At 28.5% G+C, this 15,348-nt stretch overlaps 3 protein-coding genes across 7 annotated transcripts; 1 reads left to right on the forward strand and 2 right to left on the reverse strand.

The window, feature by feature from the left end:
- The first annotated feature begins 328 nt into the window (after positions 1-328).
- Positions 329-9,076, forward strand: LOC119671895 (coronin-7). Of its 5 annotated transcripts, XM_038082747.1 has the most exons (16): positions 329-740; positions 1,125-1,248; positions 1,306-1,638; positions 1,694-1,880; positions 1,959-2,515; positions 2,584-2,736; positions 2,898-3,398; positions 4,814-4,994; positions 5,694-5,758; positions 5,887-5,919; positions 5,989-6,167; positions 6,301-7,221; positions 7,278-7,623; positions 7,679-7,814; positions 7,952-8,040; positions 8,108-9,076. In XM_038082747.1, the coding sequence occupies exons 3-16, from the start codon at positions 1,330-1,332 to the stop codon at positions 8,198-8,200; spliced, it is 3,750 nt and encodes a 1,249-aa protein (XP_037938675.1). In that variant the 5' UTR covers positions 329-740; positions 1,125-1,248; positions 1,306-1,329; the 3' UTR covers positions 8,201-9,076. The 5 variants fall into 5 exon arrangements, with proteins under 5 accessions (XP_037938675.1, XP_037938677.1, XP_037938678.1 ...); XM_038082749.1 differs by lacking the exon at positions 5,887-5,919; XM_038082750.1 differs by lacking the exon at positions 2,898-3,398 and having other exon boundaries at positions 332-740.
- Positions 9,077-9,993: 917 nt separating this feature from the next.
- LOC119671897 (nuclear transcription factor Y subunit gamma) lies at positions 9,994-12,082 on the reverse strand. Its single transcript, XM_038082753.1, has 3 exons — positions 11,790-12,082; positions 10,576-11,720; positions 9,994-10,520 (listed from the first exon to the last, which is right to left on the reverse strand). The coding sequence occupies exons 2-3, from the start codon at positions 11,629-11,631 to the stop codon at positions 10,194-10,196; spliced, it is 1,383 nt and encodes a 460-aa protein (XP_037938681.1). The 5' UTR covers positions 11,632-11,720; positions 11,790-12,082; the 3' UTR covers positions 9,994-10,193.
- A 2,317-nt stretch (positions 12,083-14,399) lies between these two features.
- LOC119671899 (probable insulin-like peptide 7) lies at positions 14,400-15,142 on the reverse strand. Its single transcript, XM_038082755.1, has 3 exons — positions 14,991-15,142; positions 14,680-14,840; positions 14,400-14,625 (listed from the first exon to the last, which is right to left on the reverse strand). Exons 1-3 carry the CDS (start codon positions 15,080-15,082, stop codon positions 14,453-14,455), a joined length of 426 nt encoding a protein of 141 aa, XP_037938683.1. The 5' UTR covers positions 15,083-15,142; the 3' UTR covers positions 14,400-14,452.
- Positions 15,143-15,348: the final 206 nt, after the last annotated feature.

Below are 15,348 nucleotides of genomic sequence, written 5' to 3' on the forward strand. Positions count from 1 at the left end.
TAGTCTATGTTAGTTAACCATGAGTAATGTTTAGAGTTGCATGGTCACTCTGTGCAAAGATAAGGGCGATTTATCGATTGCATTTCTTTCTTTCTCAGTGTTCGACGGCGATTGTGTAGTGAATATGTTGAAAACTGGATGTTTAAATTTTTGACTAAAATTATAGAAATTAATTATACAAATGAATAAGAATGTATAATTTTTTCTTATTAATAAAAATAAAAATTTGACTGAATTTAGTTTTTATTCTATAAAAAAATATAAACTCATAAAGAATTTGCAAAAATATTTTTACATTTTTGACAATCAAAGGATAAAGTATCATAAGATATAATTAAGGTGTGAAAATCGAATCCTGTATTGTAAAATATTTAATCCTGTGTTTCATAAATCGAGTTTATCGATATTTCTGATGCTTTTGTGGTTGCACAAAAAAAGGGTGTGTTTGGTATTCGGCTTAGCGTTGCTTACCGCAACTGAGAGAAAGTGTAAATTGGACGAATTGTTTTGAAAATGATGATTCAATATTTGATAAGTGAATAGATGAATAGAAGTTAAAAAGTGGCTGTTCATATTGTTTATGCTAATTTTTGCAATAAATTTAGCAAAGAATTTAAGATAATTGTGTTGTTTGAAATTTGCGTTGAAATTGCAACTTAGCTCTGACTTGAAAAGAAATCAGACATTCCAAAGTGAATCAAGTCGTTTCAATGATTGTAAAATAAACAACAATAAATACAGTAATGGTTTCTCTTTTGTATAATACCTCTTTTAGAATATAATCTAACTTATCGAATCTAGTACTTTTCTAAATAAGAATATTAATAAATTTAATTACAATATTTCAATAGTTTTAGCTACAAGAAATGAAAGTGTTAAAAATATTTTTTAGATATTTTTTTGTTTCGATATTGATATTGTAATAATTGTATAATATTCAGTTTAATTTATTATATCTAAAGCTTAATAATAATTCATTTTTTATAAAGACGCTTCAATGGGTTCGCAAAGCGCATGATTTTACTTGAGGAAAAAGCCGTTTTAAAATATTTAATTTGATTTCTTAATGATCTGCATATTTATTGTACACATATGTATATTTTGAAAACTTTATTCACTTTCAGTGTTTTAGAACGTTTGTTAAACTTATTTATATGTGGTGGTTAAAATAAATCAATTCTTTCGAAACTTCAACCCTTGAATGAAAAATTACTTAATACCATAAGATATTTGTAGACATATACATAGGTATATATATATTTACATACATATGTGGAATTTTTTAATACATTTTGCATATTTTAGTATAACTTCTTACAACAATCAATCATGGCTTGGAGGTTTAAGGCTTCAAAATATAAAAATGCTGCACCTATTGTACCAAAACCAGAATCATGTATACGTGACATATGTGTTGGTTCTTATCAAACATTCGGCAACAACATTGCCGCATCGGCAGCATTTATGGCTTTTAACTGGGAACACACAGGTGCAAGTGTTGCTGTACTTCCTCTTGATGATTGCGGTCGTAAGAGCAAGACTATGCCATTACTACAAGCTCATACAGACACTGTTACTGATTTAGAATTTTCACCTTTTCATGACGGATTACTGGCAACAGCTTCGCAAGATTGTTTGGTAATATTGATCAAAATTAGTATTTTATTTATTAAAAACACATTATTTTATAAAGGTTAAATTGTGGCACATTCCTGAAAAAGGATTGGAAGTGTCTTTATCTGATCCAGAATGCGTTTTTTCACATAAACAACGTCGTGTCGAAACTGTTGGTTTTCATCCGACTGCTGATGGTCTTTTATATTCCACTGCAGCTGGTTGTGTCACTTTATTTGATATTACAACACAATCTGAATTATATTGTAAGATATACTTATATGCTTTATAATAACTATTAGTCCTATAATTATGTTTATATTTTTCATACTTTTCTTGTAAAGCCAACAATGAACATACAGATGTTATTCAATCCGCTAGCTGGAAGCAAGATGGAACTTTATTAGCAACAAGTAGTAAAGATAAAATTATTCGCATTTTGGATGTTCGCACGGATTCTTCACCAATAAAATTATTTACTGAGTCGCATCAAAGTATTAAGGATTCTCGAGTAGTTTGGTTAGGTGATCAAAATCGAATACTTAGTACAGGTTTTGATGCGGCTAGATTGCGTCAAGTTATAATAAGGGACTTGCGCAACTTTACAGTGCCGGAGAAGACATTAGAGTTGGATTGCTCTACCGGAATATTAATACCTCTTTATGATCCTGATACAAATATGTTATTTTTAGCTGGCAAGGGCGATACAACTATTAACTATCTAGAGGTTACAGAAAAGGAGCCATTCCTTATTGAAGGTTTACGTCATACTGGTGAACAAACTAAGGGAGCATGTTTAGTGCCGAAACGCGCATTAAAAGTGATGGAAGGAGAAGTTAACCGCATTTTACAATTAACTTCAAATATGGTTATTCCTATAATGTATCAAGTACCAAGAAAAGTACGTTGGATTTAATTTTTTATAGCCATTATATATTAGTCTTATTATTTTTTTTTTGTGTTTTGTAGACATACAGAGATTTTCATAGTGATTTATATCCAGAAACTTCAGGTTATAAAACTGAATTAAATGCTGTTGAATGGTTTAATGGTAATAACTTATCAGTACCAAAAATAAGCTTAGACCCCGGAAAACGTACATTTGGAGACGCTCCAATTGTTGTAAGTGCCTTTATTTAATTTTTTATATTAAATGGGTTAATAGATGTTCCTTATTTATAATTCTATAAATTTGTTTGTTATTTATTTGATGTTTTGTATATTTGTCTTTCTTTCTAACATAACTAATATAATGTAACTATGTGAAAAATAATGAAATCAAGATACATCGAGGAAACTTAAATGAGTTTAAGAAAAATATTGAAAATATTAGCAATAAAGATATTATCTTATCTAAGGCAGTAACTTCAATAAATTGCAATGGATTTCAATGTAGCAATGAACATATTAATGATAAAAAATTACTGCAATATGAAAAAAAAGTTGATAAAAAAAGCGAAACGGATGATGTGAGTTTTTTAATCTCTAAAAATGATACAAGAAAAACAAATGAGTCTAAATATAAAACGGATTCTGAAAAAGACAATAGTAGATCCAATCAGGAATCAATTGCAGATATATCCCTTGAATGCGAAAACGAACAAATAAATTCTACAAATCTATTATATCAACTTCAATTGGACAGCAACAGCAGTGCAACTATTCCACCGAAGCCCATGCCGCGTACATCGCGCAATAACTCATTGCCCGATGCGGTACATCTAAGCTCTGATGATGTCATACCTACACCTCGTCCGCGAATAGCTGCTATTTCATCATACAAGGTGTGCCACGGATTTTCTGCATGGAATGATTATATATTTTTTAGATTGTTATAAAATTGTTATTTCATTTATGTCTTTTACTTTAATCCGTCACTTTTTTATGTTTTTGACATTGAAGATGTCTGATTTGACAAAATGCCTGATGACAAAAATGTGAAATTCTTTTTGCTTTTATTCAAATCAAGAAGTACAATAATAACGATGAATGTGGCTTGAGATCAGTGGACAGATTTCGCTCTTTAATATTTGATGTGTCAGAATCAATACATATGTATTATGTGTGTATGTTTCCTGCTGCTTTTTTAACTTCATTAAATTTATGTTTTTGTGTTTTCTTGTGTTTGCAGTTAAGCGATTGACAAATGTTTATTATTTAATTATAACTGAAGATTTCTTCAATGTCTGAATCCATTACTTTTTCATTTAAATGCAATGCACATGTGCCCTTATTATTAACTGAGGTTAAGGGTTTTTATTTTTTAAACATACATCCTCTATATATGTATATCCTTTTATAATTTGTACGTTTTATTTGTGTTGCACGAGTGCTCTTTGATGAGTCGGTTATAAAACTAAGAGGAGTATTATTTTCTTGTTTTTAAATATACCTATGTATGTATATTTCAACATAATCCATTTTAGTCTATATAAAAGCGTCGTTTACGCTGCTTTTTTTACCTTTTTTGACATAGTCATTAAAATGCCAGAAGCTATTACCTTCGACACTGATGGTATATCTTCATAAGACAGTTTTATTGTTTTTTTTTTCGTTTTCAGAGCATAATGATATTTAAATCGACGCAGGACCTCTTGAGGTACGCTGAAATATTTACAAATATTGTTTGGAAGTGCTTACACGGGCATGTTTTTTAATCTATAATGAATACATACGGCACCCATCTTGCCGACTTTTTCATATGCAAATGTTTTTCCAAAATTTATTGAATGCATTCATTAGTGATTGTAATCACATTACCAATCTTGTACATTTTTATTCAGTGATACTCTATCACTATATTATGGTTTTGTTCATAAAATTAGGAGTTGAAACTCGCGTTGGGGACTGGTGACTTAACATGTTTGCTGAGTACCAAACAAAACTCTATAAACCATTTCTGAATCTGTTCATAGAATTGTGCAGTCTGCATATCGCTTTTCAGCCTTTATTTCCAGAAATGTTTACCTTTTAAAGGTTATGGTTAATCAAAGCCAGTAAAATATTTTAAAGCTCAGCACACTTATCACCGACTTATTAAAGAGTATGTGCTGTATATATATGTATATATATACAAATAGTTGTTAGATTTTTACAAATGTATATATTTCAGTTTGATTATGCATTATAGATAGATTTAAAATAGTTATTATAATAATTTTATCTTAGATCTATATATACGTATTTATTTTCTTTAAAGCCTCGACTCGGACCAAAACCATTTTCATGTACTTCCGGTGATGTTACGTTTGACAAAGTGTTTTCAGTTCCCGTTGCACCTGGTTCGCTTGAAAATATTCATCATTTGGAATCGTTAAACATTAACGTCGGTCAATATAACCAAACTAAACCAGATTTAATTGTTGAAATTGAAATTAAAAGTAAGTTTTATGAGATATTACACAAATCTTGATTAAAATCAATATAATTTGTACGTTATTGGTATTAATTAAAATCTTTATAATAATTTTTGAATCACATCGAAACTTTGTATATTAAAAGTTTATAAAAGCATATTAATGCATTATAAGTACTGTAGCAGTAAATTGAGCTATTGTTAATTTTAGCATTATCGATTATACTATATAAGTATGTGATGTTTGATACAATTTATAAGTTCATATACAAGATATTCCACATGTAAATCCACATTTTACATCTGTTTGGTAAAGGCAAGTTGATATGAAGTAAATTATATATTTTTTTTATTGATTCATTTTTGTTTCTGAATATAGTCGAATCTTTAGATTTAACTTGTTCTAGTACTCTGAATATTGTAATTTGTCCAAGGATGCTGTTGTTGATTTAGTCTGCCTTTAAGTGAGCTGAAGCAAATGCTTAATCTGCTTTCAATATGGTTCAATATTATTCAATATGGCTCCAATTTCTTTTGGTATTAAACTTTTCGTATGAAAATGTTTAATTATACTTTGTGGAGAGAATGAAAAATGTTCTGTTAAAAAATGAGGGTTTCATTTTAGGCATTAGACATTTAGTCCCTATTTATTATTACATATAATAAATTTAATAATAATTTATTTTAAATTACTTACAATAATAATTTAATAATTAATTTGCAGAACCGTTGAACGACTATGAAAAAAATGAAATTGAAAAATCTCTAACAACTTCAGAACGGAGAAAGGTATGAAACTAAACAAATTTTAGTTATATAAATAAATTATAACAAAATGACTTTATTATCGTTTATTTACTAACAAAAAAATATCCTAAATTATTTCGTCGTGCTTCTTATGTGTATTGCGGTGATAGTCTTCAACTGACTTTACTAAATCAACAGAAAAGGTTGTTTTATTTTTAGAATATGTGGTATTTATATATAACTTTTTTGTTATTTTTGTTTTGTTTTTATAGATATTTGAACAAAATAACTCTGAGTCATCAGAAAATTCCACAGAGGGTGAAGATAAACCTGATGCTGATCTAAGACGATTGTCAACAACTCGTAGTAGTATTGCAGAACGTCGCCGCTTGTATGAGAATCGTTCAAAGAGTACTATTGAAGAGAAAACTATGCATTCTCCAGTTCCATTGTAAGTTTATTAAAAATTTTAAATGTATTTAATAAAATGAATAAAAATTATAAATTAGTATCATATAACAAATCAATTCAAATTAATAATTTGCTGTAAATATGAAAAAAACATTCTAATTTTAAATTTATAGAAGGCGCGAAAGCTCAAAAGTTGAAAGTGCAAACTTAACATCTAACAATCAAAATTATATTACAAATGCTGGAGAGGGAAAGCGTATATCTGTTCCAGAAGATAAACTATCTGAAGAACGTCGTAAAAATATTTTGAATGAAAGTGGAATTATAAAGAAATCGTCAACCGATGTTTCTATAACAACATCAACTAAACGTACATCGACTGTTTTCGGTAGGGTTTCGAAATTTCGTCATTTGAAAGGCACACCTGGACACAAATCAACACACATTGAGAATGTTCGTAATATTAGCCGTCAAATACCTGGAGAATGTAATGGTTTTCATGCAAATCATGAACGTGTTGCAGTACCATTGTCAGGGCCTGGTGGTAAAATAGCAATTTTTGAATTAAATCAGCCTGGAAGGCTGCCAGATGGTGTAATACCATCTCTTGTAAATGGAAATAATATCATGGATTTCCAGTGGGATCCTTTTAATCCAAAAAGATTAGCAGTAGCTTGTGATGATGGCATTGTCAAACTTTGGTATATTAATGATGGTGGTCTTAAAGAACCTACAAATGCTCATGAAAAAGAATTAGTAGCTCATTTCGACAAAATATATTTTATTAGATTTCACCCATTAGCTGAAGATATATTACTAACCGCTAGTTATGATATGACTATAAAAATATGGAATTTACATACAATGGAAGAAAAGTGTTTGTTATTAGGACATACAGATCAAATATTTGACTTTGCTTGGAGTCCTTGTGGAAAATTAGGAGCATCGGTGTGTAAGGATGGTAAAATACGCATTTTCAATCCTCGAAAGTCGGAAATTGCAATTCTCGAAGGAAATGGTCCTGTAGGTACCCGGGGCGCTCGAATATCATTCGCTTTGGAAGGACAGTACATAGTTTGCACAGGATTTGATAAGTAATATATATTTAATATTTTTTTGTATCTCTCTATCTAATTTTCTAATTGTTTAGAGTATCAGAACGTCAAATAAGTGTATATAATGTACATAAATTATCAACACCACTTAATACAATGAGTTTAGATGTTTCACCATCTATACTTATACCCTTTTATGATGAAGATAGTTCGACTTTGTTTGTTACTGGCAAAGGGGACTCCACTATTTACTGTTATGAAATTACAGATGAAGAACCGTATATATGTGCTTTGTCCCATCATCGTTGCAATTCATTGCATCAAGGGTTAAGTTTTCTTTCAAAAAATCATTGTGATGTTGCAAATGTTGAATTTTCAAAAGCCTATCGATTAACTAATACTACAATTGAGCCACTCAGTTTCACCGTTCCACGTATTAAGGTATATCGTGCTAAATAAATTAAGTGGTATTAATTTTACAGTAAATTACTTTTAGAGTGAACTATTTCAAGATGATTTATTTCCTCCAACACGAGTTACATGGAAGCCTATTATGTCACCTGACGACTGGTTTGCATCTAACGATAAGAGAGTGGTAAAAATTAGTCTTCAGCCTAAAGGCATGGATACTTGTAAGTAAATGAGATGAAAATAATTATAAAATGAATTTATTTTGCTTATATTTATTAATCATAAGCTGGTTTTACAGTTTAAATAACAAATATTTGTTTATTTACTTTATAATAATTTGTTAACTGTTTATTTTTAGTATCTTCTATACAAGTGTGCCAACATAAAAAAAGTGACCCTGGACAATTTGTCGTAAAAACTGAAAACGAAAAAACAAAACAACAGCAAGTAAATATTTAGCGTTTATACTTATAAAATATTAACAATTTATTGTCTAAAAATACTTTTTATTCAGATTCAAAAAGCAGTTAGTGCGCGTCTAGAGTATAATACCAAATTGGAGCAAGATGAAATGGAAGGAGTAGATGAGAATGAGTGGCAAGATTAGAAAAAAAAACTAGTATAAGCAATAGAATATACAACTATATGAAGTAATTTCATAACTTATTATAAATTTTACGTATTATCATACATAAACATATTTTTTATCAACAAATAGAAAGCAAATAGTAATATCTGAACATATATACATATTAAGCGAATAATATAATGACTGCATTTAAAAGTTTTATAGACTGGTAATATCTATGGTAATATTTTGTACAAATATTATCTAAAGTATATATCTTTTTAAGATATTAAATTCAGTCTTACTATTTTTTATAAGCAAATATACAGCTTTTAAATTTCTTATATTAAGATGCACGGAATGTTGTGCAAAATTTTAAAGCAAATATAAAAAAGGCATCATTACAAAAACCAAACGATTTTGTAATACAATTTTAATAGAAGCGGATTTTTTAAGAATAACCTACCTTTTATATACTTATTATATTTATAAGATTTTACTTTTGTCTAAATTTATTATAAATGTCAAAACGAAAAGACTAATGATTGCCATAACATATTTATACAAACTTAAATCTTTGTAACGACTAACGATTTTAGGAATTCGTAGTAATGTCATTTAAAACAAAATACTAAAAATTTGAATTTTATGATGTACTGATTTTGAAATTCTGAAATAATGATTTTTCAGCTCTAAATAAAAAAGCAATAATGTAAAATATTTCAGCATTTATATATTACATTTAGTTTAATGTATATTTTTTATAAACATAAAAAATAATTAGAATTTTACATGCAGTGTTTTGTCTAATTCTTTGGGAATTAATTTGAATTGTCATTACTGAAAAAAATAAAACCACATTTTTATATTATTTTAGCGTAGCCAGTAATTTTTAAATTAAAATAAATTTAATATTATAAAATATATATTTATGAAAAATTATTGAGAAGCTGCCTTTTCAATCTTACGATAAGTAATTATAAGTATAATTATTATTTCATCACTTTAAAAAATTATAAAACAATTTTAACAAAACTGTTTATTTTATTACTTTAATTATTTACATAATTTACAAAATTTTGGTATAATTAATAAATTAAACGATATATTGTTTGGAATATTAAAATTGTTAATAAATTAAATGATATATTGTTTTGAATATTAAAATTGTTAATTATTACAAAATTATTTCATTTTATTTTGTTATTGCAACTGAATTTTACATTCATTTATATTTTTGACGTTCTTCAGATGAAAAACTTAACAGGTATAGATATGAGGAAAAAAATTAATGTTCGTTTTATACTAAAACTAACTTATCTAATATTAAATTTTATATCTTAAGTGGATTAAAGCTTGTGTCATGAAATACACAAGTAGCAGGCTAGATGATTATCTTTTCTCAACCAAAATATCATGCATTCATCTTACGGACAATGCACATGAATGGCAAAAATAATTTAAATGTTTAATATTTTAAATATAATATACAAAATAGTTGGCATGTGCTTAACATGAAAAAAAATAAGGATTCATTTTCTTGTTTTAATTTCGTGTTTCGACATTTTCATCTAAATAAACAACTGTTCTTACATTTTCATTAATTATAAATCGTATAAACTGAAATCTATTCAAAAAACTTACAGGAAACGAAATTAATGTATACATAAGAACGTTGTCGGTGGAACTAGAAAAACGTCATTACATTTACAGAGATTCACATTGCCAGCAAGTATACTCTGATAATAATTGGACAGGTAAATTATATTATATTATTAAATTAAAATAAATAGTATAGAAGATTTTTACAATTTTTCACATTTGCACTAGGCTGAATATTAAATCATTTTTATATATTTTTGATAACACAAAATTTATATATCAAATAAATAGGTTACATAAAACAAACATCATAAATGAGGTATTACTGACGATATGTTTATATCGGTATATTTAGAGTATAGCCAAAGAAACAGGTTCTTTTTTGTTACAATAAAGTGGCCAATGGTGTGTTGTACTGATACACCGAAGGTTAGCAATTAGTTCGAAATGAGGAACCCAAGTTGCGATCTGTACTTAATGTTGTGTTTGTTTGATGTGCGGACACTGTTTGAGTTGTTTGGGGATTATTTAGATATATACTTGTACCTCCAGAACTTTGTTGCTGATTGTGTTGTAATTGAAATGCATGTGACGAAGTGTTGTTGTTTGTATTTGTTGTATTTGCAGAATTTTGCAACTGTAACAGCTGTGGAGTGGAAAGTAATTGTGTTGGCAAAATAATTTGTTGCTGTTGTGGCTGTTGTTGTTGTTGCATTTGCAGACGCAATAAATTCAATTGATTTGCATTAATGGTTATCTAGTAAAAACAAGTTAAATATATACATTTACTGAAAACGTTAATGTGTACTCACAGGTACATTTGTTAATTCGCCTGTTGGGGTAACAACTTGCTGAAGAAGTTGAATATGCTGTTGTTGTTGAGCTAAATTCTGTAGCAACGCCGATTGTTGCTGCTGTTGTATAGCTGCTGTTGTTGCTGGTGTGGCTGTAAGTTGACCATTAGGTCCAGCTGTAAGTATTAATTGTTGTGGTTGCTGAGTTACCAAGTTAAGTCCAGTTAACTGTGGCGATGCAGAGTTTTGTAATTGTTGCAATTGTAATTGCTGTACTAATTGTGATTGTCCCGATTGTTGCCCTGGAATTGTAATAAAATATTGCATAGGTTGTGGTTGCGACGATGGATGTTGTAATATTTGTAATTGCGGTTGCTGGTTTGGTCCAGTCGGTAATGTTTCTGGTGTAACTGTATTATAGTTTATTGTTTCGTGCTCCGTTTTAACCGCACTATTGGCCGTTGTAACGTTTGTAGCTGTGCTACCGCTAGTGGAACTTGGCAGATGCGTTTCTTTTTTCTGATTTCCCGTACTAGGTTTTATATCCTCCCGAGGTACAATATCGATTAGAAAGTCAAATTGGTCATAATTAGCTATCGCTTGTGCAATGTCAGATCTTTGCAAAGTACGCCGCTTACTTTCTTCAGTATGAATCCATGCTCGCATTGTTAGCTCTTGAATAAAGTATTCACAAGCTTTCGCAAATAACAAAGGTGCTTCTGCAGCAATCATTTTGGCGTTCTCATCTAGTTTCATAATTTTTTTTATACGTGCAAGTGGTAGAGCTTGATGTTTAGCATCGACTTGTTGAATACCGCGGACATCAGACAAAATACATGGCCAAAATGTGTCAATTGTAGGAGGAGGTTTTCGAGTTTGCACATTCCGGATATTTTTAATCTGCTTTTCTTTGGGTACAGTTCCAGTGTTATGCATGCTTGTGTTTAAGAATGCATTTGTAACGACAGAAGCAGGAATTGTATTAGTTGATGTATATAAATTGTTCTGTTGGGAGACTTGTCGTGTATGACCGGTTGTTGAATTCGTGTTAGTTGAAGAATATGGATTTGACATGTTCGTCTAATTAATAGAATAGTCTGTTGTATTTGGAGATTAAATGATATCGCAAACACATCACTTTGAACTTAAATTATAAAGTTTCACTACAAAAATTATATAACGCAATAAAACATTAGATCTCGAAAAAAAACATTTTAAATTTATTGGCATACATCGTCCTGTTATTTAAACGTTGAATTTATTTTAAACCGATGAAAATAATATATGTAACTTTTTCCTACAAATTTTTGATTGACCATCCAGATCATTGGTTTCACTTGAAAGCCCCAGGAACAAATGGCGGTTTAAATAAATTTATGAACACTTATAGGAAAATTTTATTTATTAAAAGTATAGTCACTGAAAAGCAGTTTATATAGTTATATTTTGCACGATTTGCGTCAGATTTTTTATATCTGACTTAAAAAACTACACAAACGTCCTGCTTTGACTACGGCGTCCATTTATTTTTTTTTTTATACTATCGAATTGTCAATATTGACGTTGCCACATTAAATTAACTAAATTTGTTAAACTTGTGTTATAAAAATTTAAAATGATGTAGAGACTGGTAAACGGGTGTACTAAATCAGCTCGCATTAACCTCTATAATACATTAACGATTTTTTCGAATACTAACATTCCATAAATTTTTTTTAACATTTTAATAACAATTCAAAACAAAGATATTCTCTGATTCAAAGTATCGAAATTATTGATCAATCATTTTCAGAACATTCAGGCAAAGAAGATATGGTAACACCATGAGGTTTAATTATAAAAAATTATATATCCCATCGATATCATAGCTGATAAACGTTGTCGTATGAAAATATAAGAAAAACCCAAATATATATATTTACTTATCGTGTTTTCCAAATGACAGCCAAAATCTTGTACGATGTTTCGTGGCAGTCATTCGACCTGTTTAAAATATTGTTCTTAATGTGTGAAATATTGGTTTTATTATATTATAGCTAATACTAAATACACATGAAAATTTTTTTTCGTAATTTTAGCTGTCATGTATATAATTTTGGATGTCAAATTTTGTTGCTTTCAATGCAAAATAAAAATTTTTGACTGCTAAAATTACAAACAAATGAAAATGAAATTGATTAACCGTACAAAGAGTTTTTGTGCTTTTTAACTTAAAGCTTTTCGTACACGAGTTCGAGCAAAGTGAGGAAAGGTAAATTGAAATTTCCTACAGATTTTTTCCACTGCATTTATGTAAATATGTATTTATTAATTTATATATTGGACTTAAATATTATTTTTGGTTAAAACTTTTTAAATATATTTATTTATTTATTTAAAATCTTATAATATTTTCACAATAATAACAGTTAATTTACCTAAGTTTTATCTAATTTACCCAATTCGAAATTCTGGTAAATACCAACATTCGCTGCTATACCGACATATTTTACTGTTTTCCTCAATTTACCATCAATTTACTCAAACTCGCACTGAATATAATAACAAACTGAAAGATAATCAACGGCTTTAGTTGTAAACTTTGTGTGATGATTTTTTGCAACTGGCAATGCTAAATTATTTCAAAATAATGAAGAAGACAAATCAAAGTATTTATAATTTCAGAAATGTTTTCATGTTTAAACTTATGGATTTTTAATATCATGCACATAATTTTGATAAATAAATATTTGTATGAATACTTTTGGAACTATTTATTACTAAGAGTTTATTTGTTAATGTTTAACATTTACAATTTTCGATTTATACTAATAAACAACCTAAATAATATAATAAAGAACACGAGAATTATAAGCTGTATGCGCCACTATAATATTCATATTAAGTCAATACGTTTGCCGATTTTTAAGAAATTTTGCTTACTAGATTTTAAGTTTTATATTATATTTATTATAATGATAGATTAAATATATGTGGGTTTACCAATATAATAAATTATTAAATTTGTGTTGTATTTTTTTAAATTTTATCGTATTAACTTTTATAATAACTAATTTACGTATACAGGAGATACTATATAATTCTTAATTTGTTTTTAATTGTTTATAAGCATTTTTTTATTGTATAAAGCAAAAAAATGAAAATATGATATAAAGCTTGAATCTGATTGAAGCAACAGATATTACTTATACAACAACAATTCAATAAACGCACTAATTGATATTTAATTTAGCAGTTATATTAAGCAAGAAATGAGGAAGTTCAAGTAAAAACATTATGAATGATATTAACCATTAACGAGATGTTAAAGAATAAAATGATTGCATATAAGATTGAGAAATTGAATTTTTAAGAAACTGACAACAGCAACAATTATTGATGAAAATGTGATTATATTTTAAGAGTGTAGATGATGCTATTATGAATTTTTTTGCAATAGCACTTTCCTATTATACAATCTTAAAAACGTGCTTTATTTCTTCCTGTGTAAGATGAATAAAACTCCTTGGTCAGAAATGAGTAGTTGCTGTGATAGGAAACTTTTTTTTGTACTTTTTGTATTGTTTCAATAAAAAAAAAAAGGAAGGTAATTAATTAGTTAAAATAAAATTTTGGTATTCTTTAATATTATGTATATTCCGTAACGTTATATGTAGCTTGATTCAACGTTTTCTTTCAAGCAACTGTATTTCCTGTTATTAAGTTCATAATCACGATTCAAATCTCTTTCTTTATTTGAAAATAAATGTTGTAAGAGGATATGTTATATTAAACTGAATCCGATGCATAGAAAGAGATTTTAAATAAATTTAAACCAAATTTTTTTTATATCTAGAGGGTTCTGCAGTTTCCATAGATTTAAATACGTGCATATTGAAACATATGTTCAAAGTTTTTAATAATGATTCCGACGCTTGTTTGTGGGACAATATTCAGCATACTCCTCCCAAGTGCAACCCGCTTTAGTGCAGCATTCATTAGTAATCGACTGATCCTTTTCAATACGTCTTGTTCTAACCATTAGATTGTCTGAATAATTTCCATAAAGCCAGTGTAAAGAGTAAAACGCTATAATATCGATAAAAAATTAATAAAAGGACAAAATATAACTTGGAAAATTACGTTGTCCACGCTTTGAAACTGTTTCGCCATTGTTGTTTCGATTGCGACGTGTAAGGCGGTAAATATCTTTCTCACAGGCCCAATATAATTGTTGCACAAGTTTTTCTCTGCAACGAGAATGAGTTTCGCGGTGCCATACGTTTTGCCAATCAGATTGTGTTCTTACGTAAAAGATAATAATTAAATGTTGCGTTTGGTTTAAATTTTATTTTTAAATATATATTAGTTTTAAGGTTGAATAATATTTCTTATTTAGTTATTAAAATTAAAATGCATTTACTTGAAAAACAAATTTAATTTGACATCCTTACCTTTCGCGCAAAATTAATTCCAAGTTATCTTCAGTCCTAGTGATTTCAATTTGTAATATATATAAAAACAGACAAAAAGAAAATGACCTCATGTTATTAAATATTTTGGCTTCAGTTGTAATATTAATTCCTTTGCTTTGGAAGAAACAAGTGAATTTATTGACGGTTTTAAATCTAGAGCCACACTAAGCGAACAAGCCAACAGTAAAGTTTTGACTAAAGTTAGAACTCAATGCCATAATATTTTCAAACATAACTGCCAATGCACGAACATGTACTGCGCAAGCTCTTATCATAAATTAATCGGTCCTGCTCATTACGGACGCGTAGGTGAAAAATCTTTGCTCATTTGAACAAA

This window comes from Teleopsis dalmanni, chromosome 1, assembly GCF_002237135.1.
Source record: "Teleopsis dalmanni isolate 2A chromosome 1, ASM223713v2, whole genome shotgun sequence".
Lineage (NCBI taxonomy): Eukaryota > Metazoa > Arthropoda > Insecta > Diptera > Diopsidae > Teleopsis > Teleopsis dalmanni.

Coding starts and splice junctions, on each gene's coding strand:
- LOC119671895 (XM_038082747.1), top strand. CDS start 1,330: ATGGCTTGGAGGTTTAAGGCTTCAAAATATAAAAATGCTGCACCTATT. Junction 7,222..7,277: donor GTTTGCACAGGATTTGATAA/GTAATATATATT, acceptor CTAATTGTTTAG/AGTATCAGAACGTCAAATAA. Junction 7,815..7,951: donor GCCTAAAGGCATGGATACTT/GTAAGTAAATGA, acceptor GTTTATTTTTAG/TATCTTCTATACAAGTGTGC.
- LOC119671899 (XM_038082755.1), bottom strand. CDS start 15,082: ATGAGGTCATTTTCTTTTTGTCTGTTTTTATATATATTACAAATTGAA. Junction 14,841..14,990: donor GAATTAATTTTGCGCGAAAG/GTAAGGATGTCA, acceptor CTTTTACGTAAG/AACACAATCTGATTGGCAAA. Junction 14,626..14,679: donor AGTTTCAAAGCGTGGACAAC/GTAATTTTCCAA, acceptor TCGATATTATAG/CGTTTTACTCTTTACACTGG.
- LOC119671897 (XM_038082753.1), bottom strand. CDS start 11,631: ATGTCAAATCCATATTCTTCAACTAACACGAATTCAACAACCGGTCAT. Junction 10,521..10,575: donor GCGAATTAACAAATGTACCT/GTGAGTACACAT, acceptor TGTTTTTACTAG/ATAACCATTAATGCAAATCA.